Source organism: Galeopterus variegatus, unplaced genomic scaffold (assembly GCF_000696425.1).
Source record: "Galeopterus variegatus unplaced genomic scaffold, G_variegatus-3.0.2 Scaffold299, whole genome shotgun sequence".
Taxonomy (NCBI): domain Eukaryota; kingdom Metazoa; phylum Chordata; class Mammalia; order Dermoptera; family Cynocephalidae; genus Galeopterus; species Galeopterus variegatus.
The window spans coordinates 191,796-214,645 of NW_007726410.1; the positions used below are offsets into that span (position 1 = coordinate 191,796).

The 22,850-nt window shown below is 33.3% G+C and overlaps 1 protein-coding gene across 3 annotated transcripts in view; it reads left to right on the forward strand.

The window, feature by feature from the left end:
• HECTD1 (HECT domain containing E3 ubiquitin protein ligase 1) overlaps window positions 1–22,850 on the forward strand; it is an 81,255-nt gene that overhangs the window by 41,294 nt on the left and 17,111 nt on the right. The window contains exons 13-27 of one of the 3 annotated variants that reach the window (XM_008567150.1): window positions 634–897; window positions 1,002–1,078; window positions 2,421–2,555; window positions 3,120–3,266; window positions 4,591–4,685; window positions 5,907–6,012; window positions 8,478–8,612; window positions 9,250–9,389; window positions 9,730–10,053; window positions 11,225–11,391; window positions 11,484–11,660; window positions 15,098–15,934; window positions 16,622–16,843; window positions 20,273–20,406; window positions 21,293–21,415. In XM_008567150.1, the coding sequence (XP_008565372.1) occupies window positions 634–897; window positions 1,002–1,078; window positions 2,421–2,555; window positions 3,120–3,266; window positions 4,591–4,685; window positions 5,907–6,012; window positions 8,478–8,612; window positions 9,250–9,389; window positions 9,730–10,053; window positions 11,225–11,391; window positions 11,484–11,660; window positions 15,098–15,934; window positions 16,622–16,843; window positions 20,273–20,406; window positions 21,293–21,415 (3,083 nt within the window). The remainder of the gene's footprint in view (window positions 1–633; window positions 898–1,001; window positions 1,079–2,420; window positions 2,556–3,119; window positions 3,267–4,590; window positions 4,686–5,906; window positions 6,013–8,477; window positions 8,613–9,249; window positions 9,390–9,729; window positions 10,054–11,224; window positions 11,392–11,483; window positions 11,661–15,097; window positions 15,935–16,621; window positions 16,844–20,272; window positions 20,407–21,292; window positions 21,416–22,850) is intronic. The other 2 variants (XM_008567148.1, XM_008567149.1) reach the window with 2 other exon arrangements.

The window sequence follows — 22,850 nt, forward strand, 5'->3', positions numbered from 1 at the left end:
TTTATTTATTTATTTATTTATTTACTTATCTGTCTATCCATTTATTTATTTTGCAGCTGGCTGGTACAGGGATTGAACCCTGGACCTTGGTGTTACCGGCACCACACTCTAACTAATTGAGCTAACCTGAAGCTTATTAGCACAAAAATTTTTTCTGTAAGGTGCCTTACAGTCTTGTGCTTAGAAACTCTAGACAGCACTTCAGCACTCTGTTTGGGGGCCACAAAAAATTTCACACTAAATAGACAGTGAAAAGTCCACTTGTTTACCTTATGAGGCTGAAACAAGTGTGTCATCACTTCGAACTCAGCTGGGAGTATGCATGTTGGGCAGCTCAAATTTTTGCTGCAGTGTGCATGTCCATGAATGACCACAAAAGCACTGCAAGTATTGATTTTAAGGTTACAAATAAGTTCCAGTGAATAGTTGAATTTGCAAATGTAGAATCCTTGAATAATGATCATCGATTGTAATTCTTTTATAAAGATGACTACCTCTTACCTGTCTCAGGAGTTTCTTAGAATATATAATATGTTGTGTTAACCAAATCTAGACTAACTCACTGCTATTTTTTAAAAAAAATGGAATATTTGAAAGGAATGATGTTTTAAAACATTCATTTTGTCTTTACAGAAAGTAGAAGTGAATTCTTAGAGAAGTTACAAAGAGCCCGAGGCCAAGTAAAGCCATCTACTTCAAGTCAACCTATACTCTCAGCACCAGGACCCACTAAACTTGCTGTAGGGAATTGGTCACTAACGTGTTTGAAAGAAGGAGAAATTGCTATTCATAACTCAGATGGTCAGCAAGCTACAATATTGAAAGAAGATTTACCGGGTTTTGTATTTGAATCTAATAGAGGAACCAAGCATTCATTTACTGCAGAAACATCTCTGGGTAAGTATGTAGATATGTTAGTTTAGTGGGTAAGAATAAATGAATATGTTTAATTTCAATAAAGTATGTTCTATGAAATATTCTTTTTTTCACCTCCCTCAAAGGTTCAGAATTTGTGACTGGCTGGACTGGCAAAAGAGGCAGAAAACTGAAATCTAAGCTAGAAAAAACAAAGCAAAAGGTATATTCGTGGGATGTGCTTTTTTTTCTGTCTTTTATACTGACTTCGTAAAGTTTCAGTATACTTGTGTGTTTATGGCTATGACCATGGAAATTGTAGTCTGTTTTATTTGGAAGAGTTTTTATGTAAAAATGTTCATATCTTCATTTCCTGTTGTGGATGTGCAGGATTATCCCCAAAATATTTCTAGCAGGGAACTGAAATTTCATAATACAAACGAAAAATAAGTCAATGAAAACGTCTCAATTCTCTGTTTTCATTTTCTTAAAAAATTATGATTATTGACTCACTCATTAATACAATTTTATAAAGGGATAGTTTCTTTGAGGTTGTCCAATATCCCAGGGAACTGAAATTTCATAATACAAACGAAAAATAAGTCAATGAAAACGTCTCAATTCTCTATTTTCATTTTCTTAAAAAATTATGATTATTGACTCACTCATTAATACAATTTTATAAAGGGATAGTTTCTTTGAGGTTGTCCAATATCTAGACCTTGTTATCTTTTAATTCTGAAGGGCATACCAAAATAAAACAGAAAGGTATTGGTAAGTAGTTTAAGGAGAGAATGTTTTTTACATTGCATTAGAATTATCTGGGTTAGTTTGTGATTAAAATGGACTCAGATAAATCGTAAATTTGTATTATTTAAGCATAAATTTGTAAATAGTGTCGTGTACTAAAATTTATAAGATCCAAGCCTAGGAGACATATATGGTTTGTTCTCTCAAATAACTTTATTTTAACTTGAATGAGAAGTAATTAGTACCCAAGTTGACAGTAGTCATTCCTTCTCATGGTGAAATATGTAAATATGAGTGTCATGTGTACTATGTATAAGTAATATAAATAGAAAAAAGACATAAAACCTAACGTATACCCCAGAATGTTAAAATGGTCAACTTTGGTTGAAAGAATTGTAGGTGGTTTAATTTTCTTCTTCTTCTTCTTTTTTTTTTTTTTTGCTTATTTGAATTTTCTAATTGGTTTGCCATAAACAGTTCACTTTTATATAAAAAAAAAAGACCAAAGTTAATTTTTTACAGATTGTATGAATTTGTTTTAAATGAAATAAGTACTTATCTGGCATATAAATATTAAGTTTAAATAACCAAAAACTGTAAGAGTGATTTTTTTAATGCTGCTAAAATCTATTAGACTACTTTTTCAACCATTAGAAACTTTGACATATATGAAATGGAAGTAGTAATGTTTCTTGGAAGTTCATATGGCACAGAGATCTTAATACTTAAAGTTGCATACATACATGTAAAAGGGAAGATTTGGTATAATTATTAATTGTAGTGGGAATTCACATTTGCTATGTTTACTTTGGTAGGTACGAACTATGGCTCGAGATTTATATGATGACCACTTTAAAGCTGTTGAAAGCATGCCTCGTGGAGTAGTGGTAACACTCAGAAACATAGCCACTCAGTTAGAGTCATCTTGGGAACTTCATACAAATAGACAAGTATGTCAACCTCTAGATTTTATGACACACAGTGAAATTTAGTTTAGTTTTCTCCTTTCTATCATTTATATCCTGGGTATTTGGTAGGGGTCAGCGAATTATGGCCTATGGGCCAAATCTGGCCTGCCATCTGTTTTTATATGGCTTTGTGAGGTAAGAATGGTTTTTATATTTTTAAATGATTGAAAACAAATCAAAAGAAGAGTATTTCATGACACAGAAATGATACGAAAATCAAACTTCAGTGTCTATAAATAAAGTTGTATTACACATAGCCATGCTCGTTCATTTATATATTTTCTGTGACTGCTTTGGAGCCACAACATGAGGGCTGAATAATTGTGACAGACACTATGTGGCCTGCAAATCCTAAAATATATACAATGGGCCCATTACAAAAGTTTGCTGACCTCTGGTAGAGATAATTTGGTGTAATAATTTGAAATTTTAATCTCGTTTGATATCTACTTTATTTTCATGGTAATTGATGTTCTGATAAATTATTTTAGGAGCTTTATTTAATTCTTTGATCATTGTTATTAAAAGTTGTTTTTTTTCTTCTAGTGTATTGAGGGTGAGAACACTTGGAGAGATTTAATGAAGACAGCTTTAGAGAACCTAATTGTACTTTTGAAGGATGAAAACACAATTTCACCATACGAAATGTGTAGTAGTGGCTTGGTACAAGCACTTCTTACTGTTTTAAATAATGTAAGTTTATCAAGTAATAGAGAACAAAAGTTTAATATAGTTTTAAAAATTATTTGTGGCTACTCTTTTGATAGAGCAATTTTTAGTTTGTTTTGCAAAGAAATATTAAAAAACTGAGTAATAAAGTTTCTAATTTTTTCAGTCTTTAAGTTATATCACTACTTTGAGCCAATTGAATCAAATAATTGAGTCTATTTTGATTTATAATTTCCCCAGTTATAATTTGTTCAAAGTTTTGTTGAATAAGACACTTTAGCCTAAGACTTAACATTACTCACTGCGCTGATTTCCTCATAAGTTACATAAAATAGAGTAAGTCTATAGATCTTAAGTTCTTAAATTATATGCATAAAATTAACTTATCAACAATGAAAGTTTAGGAAGATTTCTCTTCAGTGTAGTCTACCTTGAATATCTCTTTATTGTGCTAAAATTTCTTTTCTTTATTTCAGTAAAAGAAAAGTTTTCGCCCCATTTCAGTTCTACCTATCATTTTACTTTCTCAATTATTGTATGTGATAAACTCTTAAGATTCACTTTAAGGTGAATAAACTCAAGCTTCACTAACTTTATTCCTATTAAAATTATAGTGATATATCACATCATCACATAGTGATATCTATGAAATCATGATTTTTTTTTTTGTCCTTTTTGAGACCGGCCGCACCGCGCTCAGCCAGTGAGCACTGTGACTGCACCGGTCATCCCTATATAGGATCCGAACCCATGGCTGGAGCGCCACTGCGCTCCCAGCACCGCACTCTCCCGAGTGCGCCACGGGCTTGGCCTGAAATCATGATTTTGATGTAACATTTTTTTCTAATATTCATTAAGTAGTACTGTTAAAATGGAAAATGTTCATTCATATATATCTGAAATCACCTTTGCATACTTTGGGAAACACTAATTTAGCAGCATAATTGCTGACTACATTATAACATTGAAGAAGGAAGAAAATCTGTAAGCCCTACTAGTCATATAGTTAAAATAATTTTAATTGAAAGATTAAATGACTAATTTAGTGTACTGATAATTTTGCAATAATGTATTAATATTCATGTCTTCATGAGTTTTTGATAAATTTCATCAGTAAGATCCTTAAAAACATTTTTTGTAGGGCTGGCCCGTGGCTCACTTGGGAGAGTGTGGTGTTGATAACACCAAGGCCACAGGTTCGGATCCCTATATAGGGATGGCCGGTTTGCTCTTGTGAGAGCATGGTGCTGATAACACTGAGTTAAGGGTTAAGATCCCCTTACCGGTCATCTTTTTTAAAAAACAAAACAAAATATTTTTTGTATTTACTACTTTTTGTTTTCTTTAGAGCATGGATTTGGATATGAAACAAGATTGTAGTCAGCTGGTAGAAAGAATAAATGTTTTCAAAACAGCCTTTAGTGAAAATGAAGATGATGAAAGGTAAAACCCCACATTTTCTTTTAATTTGATGTTTGCACAGTTGGTGTACTTCATTAAAGTAAGTCTAATGTAGCTTTTATACATACAAAAGGAATTCTTTTATTCAATAAAAAAAAATTTACATTTATAAATATGTAATAAAAGGAAAAATTTTGTAGTATTGTGTTAATCTCATGGAATAAAAAAACCCCATAAATTACATGACAGTTTAAGATACTGTTGAAAATTTGAACACTGATTAAATATTTGATATTAAATTATAATTATTTTTTAGGTGTGATAATGATATATATTTTCTAAGAACTCTTCTTTTGTAGGGATACACACATAATATTTCTGGATGAAATGATAGGCTCTCTGGCATTCTCTTCAAAATAATATGGGAGGAGAGAACTGGATGGAGATATAGAAAGAAATAGATTGGTTCTTAGTAACTAATTACTGAAACTGAGCCATTGGTTGATGAGGTTTCATTATACTCTTTTGTCTACTTTTGAACACTATTGAATTTTTTATAACCAATGAAATTTAACAAATTTTATGAATTTCACATCATTGTCAGTGAGTACATATTATATCTTTATGGATATATAATAACTTGACATATTATTGTTTTAAACATTTTTGCTCTTTGCAAATTATTAATATATTAGTATAAATGGAAATTTTTTTTTACATAAATTCCTTAAGTGGTGTTAATGTGTTAAAGATTATAAATGATTTTTAAACACAATTGATCCAAATTTTAAAATTATTTTCCAGAAACATGTCAATTTACACTTTAATAATGTATGAGGAAGTATGTTATGATACCCTTACCATCAAATACTATAATTTTCAAAACTTTGCTGCTTTATATTCTTTTTTATGCATCAAATATTACATAATAAAATTGTTTAAAATTTAAAAATATGTTACACATGTGCTTTGAATGCAATTGATGAAAATTTTATCAGAAAAATGAAATATTTTATTCTTAAGTGAAAGAAATTGAGTTGTGAGAGTACCTCTGACTACTCAGAAGTAGTCTAGTACGAGGAGTCTTCAAAACGTTCATGGGAAGATCGCATTAGCTTGAATTCCATTTTTTCATGAACTTTTTGAAGTACCCTAGTACAACATTAAGCTTCTCTTTGTACTCATGAATAAAGTAGGGGTCAGTATGAAGTTGGTTACTGCCGTTTGTACAAAAGACCTTAACAATTATTTTCATCTTCACAGCCGACCAGCAGTTGCATTAATTCGAAAGTTAATAGCTGTGCTAGAATCTATTGAGCGTCTACCTCTCCATTTGTATGATACACCAGGATCAACATACAACCTCCAGGTAGCCATGAAAATGCAGTAGTTAGCATTGCTGAGTGCATCTAGGAAGAGCGTTATGTGTTTCTTTTTTAAAAAAATCTTTCCTGGGCTGGCCCGGTGGCGCACTGCTATAGTGCACCGCTTGGGAAGTGCGGCGGCGCTCCCGCCGAGGGTTCGGTTCCCATGTACAGACCGGTTCCCGCTCACGGGCTGAGCGAGGCGCGGGAGCGACGCTGAGGGGTGCGATCCCGTTGCTGGTCCCGGTCCGGTACGGGGGCGACACTGAGGGTCGTGATCCGTTGCTGGACACGGAAAAAGACAAAAAAGAAAAAAAAAAATCTTTCCTGGGCTGGCCCGGTGGCGCACTGCTATAGTGCGCCGCTTGGGAAGTGCGGCGGCGCTCCCGCCGAGGGTTCGGTTCCCATGTACAGACCGGTTCCCGCTCACGGGCTGAGCGAGGCGCGGGAGCGACGCTGAGGGGTGCGATCCCGTTGCTGGTCCCGGTCCGGTACGGGGGCGACACTGAGGGTCGTGATCCGTTGCTGGACACGGAAAAAGACAAAAAAGAAAAAAAAAAATCTTTCCTTTCATATTGGATTAAAATAAGAATGATTCTGCTTAATCTTTAAAAGTTTTAGCTTAAAAGCCATCTGATTGATCTTTTTAATGCCTCTTGAATCTGTTGGTATTTCAAGTCCATTTTGTTTGATCAAATCACTGTGGAAGGTGATGCATTTATTTATTTAGTTAATATTTATTGTAAATAATAAATCATACTTGGTAGATCATAAGTGGAAAAAAATTATCAGTAGAAAAAGAAGAGAAAAGGATTTCTTTTGTTCTATAATTATGAGTCAAGTCCTATCATAGTCCTTTTGGGCAGCTATAACAAATTACCTTAGAGTGGGTAATTTATAGACAGTGGAAATTTATTGCTTACAGTTCTGGAGGCTGGGAAGTTCAAGATCAAGGTAGCAGAAGATTCAATGTCTGGTGAGGACCTCTTTCTTCACAGGTGGCACTTCTAGCTGTGTCCTAACATGGTGGAAGGGGCGAACAAACTCCCTCAGGTCTCTTTTTCTAAGGGCACTAATACCATTCATGATGGCTCTGCTTTCATGACCTAATTACCTCCCATAGGCCCCATCTCCCAACACCACTATACTGGGAATTAAGTTTCAATATATGGGTTTGGAGAGGGACACAGACATTTAGACCATAGTATGTCATTGGTTAGAGCCAGATTGCCTAAGCCTTTGCTATTGCTGTTGAACACATGGTTTTATAGCCTGTTTGTTCATCTCTCTACACACACACATGCACACACACACACATACATTTTCATTCATTCATTCAGTTATTTTGTTAGCAGCTGGGATTTAGATGTGAACAAACAAAACAAACTTTTTACTGCTAATATCCCAGCCCAGATCTTTATCACACCTGTGGGTTGCTTTAGTTTTTCCTGGCAGGTTCTTCTGCTTTAAATCTTGCCTTTATCCAACCTGTCCTGCATTCCACTGCATGGAATAGTTTCTTTTAAATACAGCCTTTAAAAAGTTCCTAAGGATCTGTATTTCTCAAAGCAATGCCTACTCAAAGCAAACAAAACTTGCCATACCCCTGAAAACCCAGTACTGTTACTATTGGGTTTACAGTGTAGTTGATGCACCTGATGTTGTGTATATATTTGAAAAGATGTAGAGGGCTACTTTGTGTTTTGTTTCAGACAGAATAATAGAGAGGAACAAGGGGACTGTTTGGGTCATCCTTTTTAGGCTTTATCTTTGGTGAGTGAATGAGTTGGAGATAAGTCTCGAAGACTGAAATTTTACCTGCTTATACAGTTCTAGGAGCACCAACAACTTTTGTTAAGCTCTTTATGTTTCAAGAGATTGGGCAAGATCCAAAAACAGAAAGGCCAGGAATGTGTCCTCTGGTAATTTTGCAATCTAAAATGCTACCAAAATACACATACAAATATTTAATTATATTTCTATAGGAATTAGATAAGATTTATACAGAAATTTAAAAATTGCTAGTCCTGTATTTGTTGCTTACTGAAATGTATTGGAATAAAAGCTACCTTGTATTTTTAAAAGTTTATTAGCCTTGGATTATGTAATGTCATCTAGTTTTAAATGAATAAACTAGCCACTTAAAAAAAAATTACCTGGAAAATTGCAATTATAAATTTAGTATTGTTAAAGTGTTTTATAATAATTTTATTTAAACAGTGTATATTTGAAGTTGCTTAGAAATTCTAGCAAGTTAACTTTGTTTTTTTCTTGATAGCCACTATCACTTATTCAATGGGCCTTTTTTAAAAAAAACACTTAACAGATAACAGAGATTTGTTTGTTGATCTTTTCATTATGGTTATACTTTATAAATCTCAGTTGTTGTGGTCATGAAGTGTGTGTCATTTTTACAATTCTAAGAAAAAAGCAAGGTATTTTCTAAAGCAGTTTGGTTATTTCTGTGTAGATACTTACAAGAAGATTACGATTTCGGTTGGAACGTGCACCCGGTGAGACTGCATTGATAGACCGGACTGGAAGAATGTTAAAGATGGAACCCTTAGCTACTGTTGAATCTCTAGAACAGTATCTCTTGAAAATGGTGAGCTTCTGTCAGGGGCTTGATGAAATAAGCATTCTCTGCTGTGGTTTAGCCTTTTAGAACAGTAGTTTGAGATGTATGTATCCAGAGTTATGGTAATACACTATGACCCAGAAAGTCCATTTTTAGGAATCTGTTTTAAGAAAATAATCTTACATATGCCATAAGTGCTTTCTGCAAAAAGATGTTTATTACAGTTCTTTGTAATAGTGCAGTAGTGAACAAAACCTTAATGCCAATTAATAAAGGAATGTTAAGTAGATAATTATTTCTTTTAAAAAAATTTTGTTTTATTTATTTTTAATTAACAAATAATTATTTATAATTTCTAATTTGAATATTACATAGCTATTAAAATGCATGAAGATTAATGACAACAAATGTTTTTGTACACTATGATCAAAACTTTGTTTTATCTTAACCATTAAATTAACAGACTAAAGAAATATTCTGTGTTATTCATAGTGGGGTGCTGTGGTCATCTGACTTTTTATTTTTATGTATATTTTTCAAATGTTTTTTAATGAACATTTGTTTAATAAAAGAAAATTGACATTAAGGGATAGGAAAAAAGTAGGTAATACATTTGAAAATGGCATTATTAAAGTGAATGTGTTCTTTATTTTCTTTGGTTTAGGTAGCAAAGCAGTGGTATGATTTTGACCGATCTTCATTTGTTTTTGTTCGAAAATTAAGAGAAGGCCAGAATTTTATATTTCGGCACCAGCATGATTTTGATGAAAATGGAATTGTTTACTGGATTGGGACAAATGCAAAGTAAGTCATTCTGTTTAAGCCAGAGTGACAGCATTCACCTGGAAAGAGAATTCTAGGTAGTAGAATAAAATTAATAACCACTTCTTGAGTATCCTTCATTTTAAGGAATTTTGTCTTATAGATTAAATTTAAGATTATCCAAGTTACTTTTTATGAAGAAAAAACGTCTAAATTACTAATTGTAGAATTCTATTTAAATTAATATAATTTTGTATTTAAAAAAGCTAATAAGAACAAATGCAATTATTTTAACTCTTTCTTGTTTTTTGGGTTTTTTTTTTTTGGTGGTGGATGGTATTTTAGTATTGTTAATTGCTAATTTTTCTTTATTTTTGTGTAGAACTGCATATGAATGGGTAAATCCAGCTGCTTATGGACTTGTAGTAGTAACATCATCAGAGGGAAGAAATCTACCTTATGGCCGCTTAGAAGACATTTTAAGTCGTGATAATTCAGCATTAAATTGTCATAGCAATGATGATAAAAATGCCTGGTTTGCCATAGATCTAGGTCTCTGGATAATACCGTCAGCATATACACTTCGTCATGCTCGTGGTTATGGAAGGTCTGCACTAAGAAATTGGGTTTTCCAGGTATCCAAAGACGGACAGAACTGGACTTCTTTGTATACCCATGTTGATGACTGCAGTCTCAATGAACCAGGGTTAGTTGAGGAGTCTTCGCAAATGGGAAAACTCAGTAAAGAGTTTTGTTTGCTTTTGTAGTTGTATATTTTAGAGCTCTCATGTGTGAAATACGAAGGAAGATTTTTCTTGCTAAAATTTAACAAATCACTTGATACTATAGATTAGGTGTTAAAACTTTGAAATATTGAATTTACCAAAACTTTGTCCAAAAGTTTAGTTAAATATTAGTAGAAAGCTGAGTGTTTATGTTTTAAAAATTGATATAGGAGGGTACTTTAAAAAGTTCATGGAAAAAACAAATTAAAAGATAATATGAATCTTTCTATGAAATTTTTGAAGACCTCTTGTATAGTTATATGTATAGATGTAGCACACTAATGGAAACAAAAAAATGGAATTAGCTTTTTATGAACTCTTCATATAGTCACATAATATATATGAATTGTCAAAAAATTAACAGTGGCCATTGCTGATTATAGAATTATGGTTGACTTAAAATTTTTTTATTTTTATGTATCTCTTCTAAAAAAATTTTTTTTTGGCGGTTGGCCCATATGGGGATCTGAAACCTTGACCTTGGTGTTACCAACACCGTGCTCTAACTGAGTTAATTCACTAGCTCTCTTCCTAAATTTTATGTATTGATCATATATTATTTTTTTAAAGACAGAAAGTCAGTAATTAAATTTTTCAGAAGTTCTACTGTTTTAATGGTACATTGTGGCACATTTCAAGGAATAGAACGTGGAGTTAATTGCTTTCTGCATTTGATATATTATGAAAAGAGCTTCTTAACATTAAAGTTAATAGGAAATGGTTTCAAGCTTTTTAAGCTTTGAATTTAAATTTTAATACATCATTTCAACCTTTGCAAGAATTTTAAAAACTTTTTTATTATAAGAGCATATCTATTACTCTCGTAAATTTTCTTGTTTTTTTATCTTTGGATAAATGATTTAATGTTATGAATCACATTAATAGTATACATTTAAACATTTCATTTTAAACTTGTTTTTTTGACTACTTTTTTTCTCCATTGTTTTCTTGATTCTTTTAATGAACTCTTGAGTAAACATGAAAGTTAACTTTTTCTATAATTTCCTATTATGTAAAAAATCTTCCCCACCTTGAATATCTTTTTCATTTGCTTTTAAATATTACACAATTCTTTCTCTAACACATTTACAGGTCAACTGCAACCTGGCCTCTTGATCCACCAAAGGATGAGAAACAAGGGTGGCGACATGTGAGAATTAAACAGATGGGGAAGAATGCTAGTGGGCAAACACACTACCTCTCACTATCTGGATTTGAACTTTATGGCACTGTAAATGGAGTATGTGAAGATCAGCTAGGTAAAGAGATGATGTAAAATTTTTCTAATTTGCTAAAACTGTTATATTAATAAAAAGTGATTTGGTTTTTATTTCCAATTTCTACCTCACAGGGAAAGCAGCTAAGGAAGCAGAAGCTAATCTTAGAAGACAGAGACGTCTAGTACGCTCCCAAGTTCTGAAATACATGGTTCCAGGAGCTCGTGTTATCAGAGGCCTTGACTGGAAATGGCGAGATCAGGATGGCAGCCCACAGGGAGAAGGCACTGTCACAGGAGAACTGCATAATGGTGCGTAGGTACTTAGCACTTTCAGTGCAGAAACCGAGTACTTAAAATATTTTTCTTTCGTTATCTTGGGATAATTTATAAGTTGTATAAATGTACCAGCACTATATAGAAGAACTGATACTGATTTCACATTGAAAATGGAAAAAAAAACCATTCATTTAGAAATAAAGTAAAAAACTTTAAGTTCTTGGTTTCACTAAAAACTTATTGCTAGTATTTTGTAGTGATTATCAAGCTAGTATAAGTTGAGTATCCTCAAGACACATTTCCTTTTTTTCTTAATTATTTTCAATTTTTTACTATATTATAAATCATGTAGAAGGAAAAAGGATTAACATTTTACTTACTGTTTTTCAATAAAGCATGGAACAAGAAATGTAGCCTCTTTATCTGTTAGTAGATTATGATTATTTTAGTGTTTCTTAGTCTACCAGCTTTTTTGGGAGAGCTTAAACTTTCATGTTTTATAAGGGTTATTGTGTAAATCATGTTCATTTTTAATCTTTGATACTGTAGATTTTAGTGATGTTCTCACCAACTTAATTGCTTTTAACTCCCAAAGCATCTATAGTGGCTATTTGTTTTTCTTATAAGTGTGATTTATTAGCAGATAATTTGCCTAAACAGTAGTAGATCGTTCATATCAATTTTGCCTAGCATTAAAAAAAAGTAAAATTTTTATATTCTCAACTTATACCAAATATTTAAAGAGCTATAATGACAGTGTTTAGGAGAATGAATAACATTTAATTTCTTAATGTGTTCATGTTTTATATGATAAAGGCATTTATTTATTTAAATAAACCCTTTGATTTTACTGCTTTTAAGATTCTGTTCTTTGAATTACCACAGTACCAGTGCATTTCTGTAGCTTCATTCCCTAATTTCAAATCATTGTAATCAAAGCAAGTTTACAGTGAGCCAAATTTATAAATATTAGTAACAGTTGAGATGACAATATTAGTAACAGTTGAGATGACAATTCAACTCAAAATTTCAAGTGGTCTTGTTTTTAGGCATCTTGGTACTTATTAGCAGTTAATATTCTATTCTCCATATATTGTTTTGGCCTTGAAATGTGTGACTTGAGGCTAGCCAGTTAGCTCAGTTGGTTAGAGTGTGGTGTTACAACACCAGGGTCAAGGGTTTGGATCTCCATATCGGCCAGCCACCAAAAACAAAACAAAATAAGGTAGCCCCGTACTTGCCAGCGACAAAAAGAAATACACGCTCACACACACAGAAAAAAAAAAATAAGGCTGGGTTGGGGGGGGAAGTGGGGGCCATGGACAAAACAAAATTGGCCACGAGTGGATAATTGTTGAAGCTGGGAGTTAAGTATGAGGTTTCATTGTCTAGTCTCTCCATCTTTGTATATATTTGAAAGTTTCCACAGCAGAAAAATAATTTTTAAAAGCCTATTTTTGCTGATCTGACAAATGTAGAGATTAAGTTTTGTTTGACTAACATGGCCATTCCCATCAGGTCATGCCTTAAAACCTTTATGCCAGAGAGGGTTCTTAGATTTCAAACACTTAACCCAACCATTTCTAATAATGGCTAGTCATTACTAACTCTCTTTTTATCTGTTTTTTGGGCATAGGAAGAGTTGAGTTTGGTACCTATACACATATGTGTAGTATGTTTGTACCCTGAAGGTTTTAGATAATCAGTTCAAACGCATTCTCAATCCTAGTATAAATGGTTTACATTTAAAAATATTTTTCAGTGTTATATCAATTACATCTGTTTCCCCTTCTAAAGAGTCTATGTGTTGGTAGGAATATCCATTTATTCTTTTATTCCACAAATAGTGCCTACTATGTAAAGCTACTTTGTTAGACTTCAGATATTTCAATGATCAACAAAAAGTATGATCCCCTGCCTTCTGGGTGAAACAAATAAACATACAGTTACAAATTTTGGTAAGTGCTATGAAATAAATTATCAGTATGTTTTTTGGACAAATTAATACTATATAAAAGTCAAAATATTTGGGATTGGGATATGTCTTTGAACCTTTTCTCACATTTTTCTGTGTAGCAGAAGAGATAGTTAAATGTTGTTTCTTCAGAGGTTATTTCAACATACAGAATAAATTGAAGCAATTGAAATCTCATCTAAGCTATTTATGTGGGTTTGAGGCAATCAGTTTTCCTTTCAGAGAACTTATATGCAGATAATCCCCACAGGTAATTTAACATTACTTATTCCCCTCTGAGCTTCACCATAAACATATATATATTTGGTGTATATGTGGTTGGGCAGTTGGGTGTGTGGGTTGATGTGTATGTCAGAGCTTGGGCCCCATACATGTGTGGGTACACAGGTAATTTAACATTACTTATTCCCCTCTGAGCTTCACCATAAACATATATATATTTGGGGTATATGTGGTTGGGCAGTTGGGTGTGTGGGTTGATGTGTATGTCAGAGCTTGGGCCCCATACATGTGTGGGTCAAGTGCTTTTAAACTGTATAAAGGCTTGTTATACTTTTTAAAAAATGCTTTTTATGTGTTGTGTTTTTCCCTGAAGTAGTTAGCTTATAACCCTAAAATACAATTGTAAAATTTCTATTAATTTCCTTTCTAATAGGCAATTTATTTTTTGCTTTTGGAAATTAATTGCCTTTTTAAAAAAAGAATAAGTATCATTTTCCAAGTACAAGTAAATATAGATTGATTATCATTATGCTGACTAGTTTTTTACATGTTATTTGCTTTAGCATATAGGTTCTAATAAAATAGCTCAGCATGCTTTTTAATTTTTTTTTTAGAATTTTCTGTGCTTATTCAAATTTATTAAACTTAATCACAAGAGAACCAAGTAACCACTGAACTTTGAGAACACAACCGAAATGCTAACTTAGTGTTTTATTTGAGCTAGTGACCTAAAATTACTACAATGATATATGAATATTTTGTCTGTCACTTAGAGGGTTTAGCCCAAACTTAGAAATTGATGGTAGGCCAACACTTTTTCTAGAGAACACTTGACCACATAATTATTAGCAATTGAAAAACATTTACTTAGATTCCATTTACTTGCTGAGTTTGCAGTATCTTACCATTTGTATCAGTCTTTTTAAAATTTTTAAGCAATTCTAACATTTAAAAAATAACCCAGTAGATGTAAACATGACCCTTATGTTGTTTTTAAATATTATTAGACTGAACAGTTCAGAAATAAGGGAAATAAAAGGAATTTTAAACATTTTCCAGAAACCTTGTGTATAGTACATATTTCTTTAACACAATTTTATCATGAGAGTTAAATAATATAGGCTTTCAGATATCTAGACTAATCTTATATAGTCAAATAATGTTTCAGAGAAGTACAGCACCGATGAAAAGCTGATCCCATATTGTGGAGCTACTGTCTGACACGCTCCTATCTGCTTTCTGCTGGGTCTCACAAACTCCTGTCCCTTTCCAGGCTGGATTGATGTCACCTGGGATGCTGGTGGCTCAAACTCTTACCGTATGGGCGCAGAAGGAAAATTTGACCTCAAGCTTGCACCAGGGTACGACCCTGATACAGTGGCATCACCCAAACCTGTTTCATCCACTGTTTCAGGCACAACGCAATCATGGAGCAGCTTGGTGAAAAACAACTGTCCAGACAAGACATCTGCTGCTGCAGGCTCCTCAAGTAGAAAAGGAAGCAGCAGTTCTGTGTGTAGCGTGGCCAGTAGCAGCGACATCAGCTTGGGTTCGACCAAAACGGAACGGAGATCAGAAATTGTAATGGAACACAGTATAGTTTCAGGAGCTGATGTCCATGAACCAATTGTTGTTCTTTCATCTGCTGAAAACATCCCTCAAACAGAAGTAGGGTCATCTTCCAGTGCAAGCACCAGCACCTTAACAGCGGAAATGGGAAGTGAAAATGCTGAAAGGAAGTTAGGCCCTGATAGTTCAGTTCGTACTCCTGGGGAGTCTAGTGCAATATCCATGGGAATTGTTAGTGTTAGCTCTCCTGATGTTAGTTCAGTATCTGAATTAACTAATAAAGAAGCAGCTTCACAACGACCCCTTAGCTCTTCAGCAAGTAACAGACTGTCAGTGAGTTCTTTGTTGGCTGCTGGGGCCCCCATGAGCTCTAGTGCAAGTGTACCTAATCTGTCCTCAAGAGAAACATCTAGCTTGGAGAGTTTTGTAAGGAGAGTGGCAAACATAGCACGGACTAATGCCACGAACAACATGAATCTAAGCCGAAGCAGCAGTGATAACAACACTAATACTTTGGGGAGGAATGTGATGAGCACAGCAAGTAAGTGAGCTTTTCCTTATGGAACCCAATACTTTTTCCACTCTGAGAGATGCAAAGTAGGGTCTCTTGTTCAAACAGTCTCTTGTTCAGTGTGTTGGCTGCAGTCTTAACTAGATCATTAACCATGTTAGATACAGATACATCAAATTTAGCACTTAAGGAATATGATGTTAAGTTTTATAGAATCATCTTAAGAATTCAGATCAGGGGTGATAAAGAACCTTTTATTCTAAAAGGATAAAAAAATAACACTTCTGTTTTTCACTCCTTTAATAAGTGGTTAAGCAAAGTTGCATGAGGAAATAGAAGACTATTAAATATTCTTATAATCCATTGAAACCAAAGCATCATACTGGTATAGCTTTTACTTAGGGCTTCAATTGATTTTAGCTTCTGAAAGTTATTTAATTCTAAGTTAAGTTTACTAATGGGTCAAAATAATTCTGTTGGAAAATACACTGGGAATTATTTCATTGCTTGTTTTACTTTTTTTAAAAGCTAGGCTTAATATTTTGAAAAAATAATAGTGCTATTAAAAACAAGAAGTTTTAGTTGTATTTCAGTTGGGTTCCCAAAGTCATTGCTTTTCAACTTTTTCATTATCTTTAAAAAGTATAAAACTTGGTTTTTCTAAGGTTCCTTCAATTCCACCTATTTGTACTGATTTGCTTCATTTCTTATCTTTAGCTTCTCCTCTGATGGGTGCTCAGAGTTTCCCTAATTTGACCACACCTGGTACTACATCCACAGTGACTATGTCAACATCCAGTGTTACTAGTAGTAGCAATGTGGCTACAGCAACAACAGTTTTATCAGTTGGTCAGTCATTAAGTAACACTTTAACTACCAGCCTCACATCAACTTCAAGTGAGAGTGACACCGGCCAGGAAGCAGAATATTCCTTGTATGGTAGGTTACAGTTCAATATTAAAATATTTAGATATTTATATAGTGATGCTTTTATTGTGTTTTCTCCTGGGATATTTTAAGTTTTGGGTTTAAAAAGAATTACTCTCTTTTCTTACAAAAATGGTATCTTCAAGTAAGATGAAAAAACTCAGTAATATGAGAGATTATTAAAGAATTACCCAATTATAAACAAAGCAGAATTTCAGAACTTTTTCGTGTCATCCTTTTTTGCCTTTTGTCACTAATAAAATTTTAATGGAAAAACCATAATAACAAAGATACTCAATACCTTTACCAATAAGAGAAGAAGTACAATAGATTAATAAGCTTTGTAAAGTGATATTCCTTGTACACTATTATCAAGGTCTTTTGGAAATAATCCTTAATTAAGTAACATTTGAATTTTTTTTTTTAAAGATGACCAGTAAGGGGATCTTAACCCTTGACTTGGTGTTGTCAGTACCACTTTCTCCCAATTGAGCTAACTGGCCATCCCTATAAAGGGATCCGAACCCGTAGCCTTGGTGTTATTAGCACCATACACTCCCAAGTGAGCCATGGGCCAGCCCCTAACATCTGAATTTTTAAAATTAATTACATGATGGCTTTAATGCTGTAGTCAGAGATAAAACCATTTGATTCAGTCAAAATATATGTTTTTGTTCCTCTTACCTGATTAGAAAAGCAATACCTATTCTTCATAGAAACTATAGAGGAAAATTGAAATGATCTAGTCTCTACTTCCCAGAGATACCACTGTTATCATTTGATGTGTATGTTTCATTTTCTTTTAAAAGGGATTATATCCTTTTCAGCCATCTCTTTTCACTCAGTACATTGTGAAATGTTTCTACAACATTTGAAATGGCTGCCAAATTTTCCATTTTGTATACTTAAGTTGCAGCTTTTACATTACCATAAACATTGTTATGAGTGAGCTTCCTTGAATTGTATTTTTGTCTGTTTCCTTAGGATGAATTCCTAAAAGAGTAATCCCTAAATTGCCTTCCAAGAAGGTTGCACTCCTGCCATGCTTGCTTTGGAATACCCTTTACTACACATCCTTGATCACAGTGCCTGTTCTTTTTTTTTTTAAAAATTATTTTTGGTAATTTTGAAAATAAAGTTTGTATGAAGATATATTTTAAGTACTATTTTATGTATACCCCATTTTAATGTGTTTTCTTGTTTTTTCCTGAGGATATAGCCCCTCCCATTCCAAGCCAAGAATTTGATCTGATGTTCTATGGTTTTAGGAAAGTAATTATATTTCTGTTTCTACATTTTCTGTTAAATGTTTGTAGCAAAATGATTATTACACCAAACTGTAATAATTATGTAATTTTATTTAATAATGTAAATTTACTTAATAAGTTACTTTCCAATTATTTCTCATGGGGGCCCTCTGCCCCTCCCTACTCATTTGTTAATGTTAACTTCAAGCAATAGTTCTTGATCATGGGAAGATTGAAAAGGTTGTAGCTGTGCTTATGGGAAAAAATATTAAAAAGTTAGTGCTACTGGCTGGCTTTTAAAAATTATTGTTAGATGATGAAAATTTCCTTTTCTGCATTCCTAAAGCTGGAGGTTTCTTTAAGACTGCTGGTATGAAGGATCAGGGACTGGCCGGTTAGCTTAGTTGGTTAGAGCACAGCCTTATAACACCAAGGTCATGTGTTTGGATCCCTGTGCCGGCCAGCTGCCCAAACAAAGGATCAGAATTACATCAGTGTTCTTATAGCTATATATGCAATGAAAACCTGTTACTATGTTATGTTTTGAGAGATGTGATTTGATTCTGTGATGTGGTCAAACATCTCTGCAGCGCAGAGCTTTTTTATGTTCTTATACACTGATACAAAAGGGAAGAAGACAAAGAAAACTCTGACTCTAGTTCATTGTAACATTAGAAAATTTCAATGTATGAAATTAGATTATGTTCCTTAAAATATAAATCAAAAATGGAGTTGGTTTATTTTGTGTACCACCACATTATGGTCATGAGAACCACTGCCTAAATTGTAGGATGGCTCCTTACATGTGTTACAATAATATATTTGATCAAATTAAGATGCCATTGCTTGTAAGACATGGCATTTTCTTATGTCACTAAGGTTAAAAATGTTGCCAATTTAGCTCTGACTTGACCACATTATGGTCATGAGAACCACTGCCTAAATTGTAGGATGGCTCCTTACATGTGTTACAGTAATATATTTGATCAAATTAAGATGCCATTGCTTGTAAGACACGGCATTTTCTTATGTCACTAAGGTTAAAAATGTTGCCAATTTAGCTCTGACTTTCCATTGGTTGTAAACACACATTTTGATTTCAGAGCATTAAAGTGTTAAAATTAAATGTGTACCTTAGAAACTAAGTAAATACAATGTCAAGACTTTTTCTTCTACTGGCTGTCTAGTAAAAGGCACTGAATATTTAGTCCTGTGTAATTATTGCACTAAAAAAGGTCTGGAGATGCAAGTTTCTAAATATTGTAAATTGTTTTCTGGATGTTCTTTAGGAATATAGAATATATCCCTTTTATTCGTTGTGCAATTCTGATATTATGTTAGAAGGCTTTTTTTTTTCCTCCCAGATCCAGTAAAAACTTCTCCTGTTTTAATCCCATTAGTCCTCTTTTTATTTTCAGTTCTTATGAAGAACATTTTGTCAGCATGTTCATTTATGTGGGACAATGTAAATTTGACCCAATCTTCATTTGGGGTGAAGGGAAAATTTCCTAAGAAGGAAGGAGATAAAAGGGATTCAAGGTTATTGAACTTATGTGCTAGATAATATAGATAATATAAAAGATGCTACATAAAGTATTCCATAGTAAATAGGCATTATCCTTAAATAAACCAGCCAGGTCATACAGCTAAGCCCAGTTCTCACTGATGGACTTAATGCTGTTTTCCTTCATTAGACCTTTTACAGATTATATTTATATATTCATTTGTTTATTTGTAAATGCTTCTCTCCTCTGTAGACTCCATGGGGACTCAGACCATGTCTGTTTTGTTTACAGATATATGTACGTTGTGCCTAACGCAGTATATGCTTAATACATATTTGTTGGCAGAATGAACGACTTCAAAATGTTCTCTTTCTACCACGTTATGCTTCCTGTGACTTATTCAGATAATAATGATAGGGTCGTTATTACCTTTTATATTACGATTTTGTAGATTCAAATTTAGTTTATGGTCATCTGTTATGCTGCATTGTTTTCTGCCATGGTTGTGACATTTTTCCATTGTTATTCATCCTGTTTGTGTAGTGGTGGAAGAACAGTGGCCACTAAGTGTGGTCTTTACACTTGTCTCTTTTGAATTTTACCTTTGTTTTGTAAAACCCAAATTCAAAGTTACTTTGTTATGCTTTGTTAAGTGTGTTGACAATAAGGTTCTTGGTTTTGTTTTCTAGATTTCCTTGATAGCTGCCGTGCCAGTACTCTTTTAGCTGAGCTAGATGATGATGAGGACTTGCCTGAGCCAGATGAGGAAGATGATGAAAATGAAGATGACAATCAGGAGGACCAAGAATACGAGGAGGTTATGGTAGAGAGAGAGTCCCCCATTCTTTCCACTAAGATAGAATATTAATAACTGAATTGAAGAGAGGAAAAGCTAAGTCATAATTGAACTTTGACCAGGAAAATATGACACCAGTATGAAAAACGTGGTTAAGAAAAGTACTTTTAATCTGAGCATTTACTGATTCTCCTTTAAAAGAAAATAAACTGGTTATATTAGAAAAATACTATAATATCACCTGCTGATGTTTTAACAGGTTTAAAAGTGTGTGAAATTAGAGACAACTGCACTCATCGAAGAATATAATTTTCATGGTTCTTCAACAATATTTACATTTAGAATTTTTTAGTACCTACTGTTTTACAGGCAGCTTCTGTGTATATTCTCATCAGTCCTCATACACAGGAGTGAGGTAGAGGCAAAAAAAAAATAATTTGACCTTATTAACAGAGTTAATTAGAAAAGTTGGGACCCAAGCCTAGGCAGTGTGATCCAGAACTTTCAATATTTAACTACTGTGATTGTCTTCTAATTGAAAGTTGTGCCTGAAAATACCCTTTATTGTAACTTTCACTACATTTTAAATTTCTGTTTATAAAATGTTATTAGATTTAAAAAAAAATTGGTAAGTGAGTTTTAATTGGGTGAAGAAATTTAAAAAATCCTTTTAGTATATGTTGCTTAGAAAACACATAATACATTAGCATATTTCTTATGACAGATATTAGTATAAAATGCATGATAAATTTAAAACATTTAATTTATAATTTTTCTGAAGATGGCTAATGAAAATAAAGTTTTTTTAGTGATACTTCTGTTAATATGGATTGATAGATTCAGGGCAAGGCTGAATGGGGATATATGTGGGTCAAATAATTGAACATATGTCTTGGCATTTTTAAAATTTCAGATTTTGAGACGTCCATCCCTGCAACGTCGAGCTGGCTCGCGCTCTGATGTAACCCACCATGCTGTCACCTCACAGTTACCACAGGTCCCTGCTGGAGCAGGGAGCCGACCTATTGGGGAGCAGGTAATATGTTCATGTTTATTTTCCTTACAGTATGTTTTTTTTCCCTTTCACAGTAAAGCTCCAACCAAAATGCCAAAATGCCTAGAAAAATGTGCAGGGGTGAGAGGAGAGAAGAGGGAGCTACCAAACAGAGTTACAAAAAGAAACTGGCCCCTACTGGTGTTTAGTTCCACATTCCAGATAGAATCCATGATTGCTTTGGCATAATGCATACAGGAGTTTCTTTCTTGAAACCCCTCATCTTGGCATTTTGGGTAACTGTAAACATGTATTAAAATTATTAATAGATATTATCTAGGATTTATAGTTTTGGTAGTAGTAGAAGAGGTTAGTAGTAGTAGTAATAGTAATACAGGTTGAGTATCCTTCATCCCAAAATACAAAATGCTCCAAAATCTGAAACTTTTTGAGCACTGACATGGAACTCAAAATATTTATTGGAATATTTCAGAATTTTGGATTAGGGATACCTGACTGATAAGTATAATGCAAATATTACAAAATCCAAAATCCAAAACACTGTTGGTCCCAAGCATTTCAGCCTGTAATAGTCAGTTAGCTAACACTCACTGATCACTAATTAAGTCCTTGGCACAGTTCTCACTATTTTACATGTATCAACTTATTTAATTTTTTCACCAGCCCTTTGAGGGTATTATTAGCCCCAGTTTTCAGATAAAGTGATTGCTAAAAGTCACATGGTTAGTAGTTTTAGGTCCAGTATGCAAGCCTAGACATTCTGGATCCAGAGTTATCAAACATAAGTTTGATCTGTTATAAAAGTTAATTTCAGTAAAGTGTTCTCACTGTTAGGGGTGGGTGTCTGTGTGTGTGTGGGTGTCTGTGTGTATTGGTATATATGTCATTTAACTTTCAACACTTCATCAGTCTTTTTACCTATCTGCCCCATAGTAATTTAAAGTAACTCTCAGGCATTTTATCTATTTTGTCTGCAAATAATTCAGTATGATATGCAGTTTACATTTTTTTAAAAACTCATTTTAAAATAGTTATAGTTTCATAGGATGTTGCAGAGTTACTACAGAGAAGTTTTATGTACCCTTTGCCAGCTTTCTCCCAATGGTTGATTTCATATTACCTAATTAAAGCACAATATCAAAGCTAGGAAATTGACATTGGTACAGTGTGTATATATGGTTCTTTGTCCTTTTACCACATGTAGATTACATAGCAGTATAATTACCACTGATACAACTTTTAAAAAATTTTATTTCTTGTTTTTATTTTTAATACAACTTACTTTTCATAAACAAATGGTTAAGAAATATATGCACGTATATATGTTTATGTTAGCTCATTTTGTGCTTAAGAAATATAGCTAAACAAGGAAGTGCAACAGCTATAAAAAACTACTTAACATGTACCTTATGTAGTAGATGGCATGTCACTTTTGCAATAGTGAAATTTTCACCTT